Source organism: Phaethon lepturus, unplaced genomic scaffold, assembly GCF_000687285.1.
Source record: "Phaethon lepturus isolate BGI_N335 unplaced genomic scaffold, ASM68728v1 scaffold32679, whole genome shotgun sequence".
In the NCBI taxonomy this organism is placed as follows: domain Eukaryota; kingdom Metazoa; phylum Chordata; class Aves; order Phaethontiformes; family Phaethontidae; genus Phaethon; species Phaethon lepturus.
Window position 1 is genome coordinate 6,347 of NW_010566105.1, and position 299 is coordinate 6,645.

At 63.9% G+C, this 299-nt stretch overlaps 1 protein-coding gene across 1 annotated transcript in view; it reads left to right on the top strand.

The window, feature by feature from the left end:
- Positions 1 to 299, top strand: part of DPH1 (diphthamide biosynthesis 1) — a gene marked incomplete at both ends in the record, with an annotated part of 6,298 nt that overhangs the window by 5,490 nt on the left and 509 nt on the right. The window contains one exon of the mRNA XM_010295385.1: positions 209 to 299. This exon is cut by the window's right edge and continues 1 nt beyond it. Coding sequence (XP_010293687.1) covers positions 209 to 299 — 91 coding nt within the window. The remainder of the gene's footprint in view (positions 1 to 208) is intronic.

A 299-nucleotide genomic window follows, 5' to 3' on the forward strand; every position in this document is an offset into this window, starting at 1 on the left:
GTTGGGGGGCGGCGGCGGGATTCCCTCCTTATCCCCGTCCTTGTCCCCTCTCTGTGCCCTGAGGAGCCACTGGGCCCTTCCTGGGCTGGTGAGGAGAGATGCTGTGGGAGGCAATTAGTGCTAATGAGGCGGGGGCATCATCTGGGGGGCAGGGTGATGGGATGTGGGCAGATGATGGGGTGTGTGTGAGCTGGGCTCTGCTTTGCAGGTATGATCCCTACAGCAAGGTCTTCTCCCAGGAGCACTACAGCCACGAGCGCATGCGCCGTGCTCGGCAGGACGCCATCCGCACCGCTGCC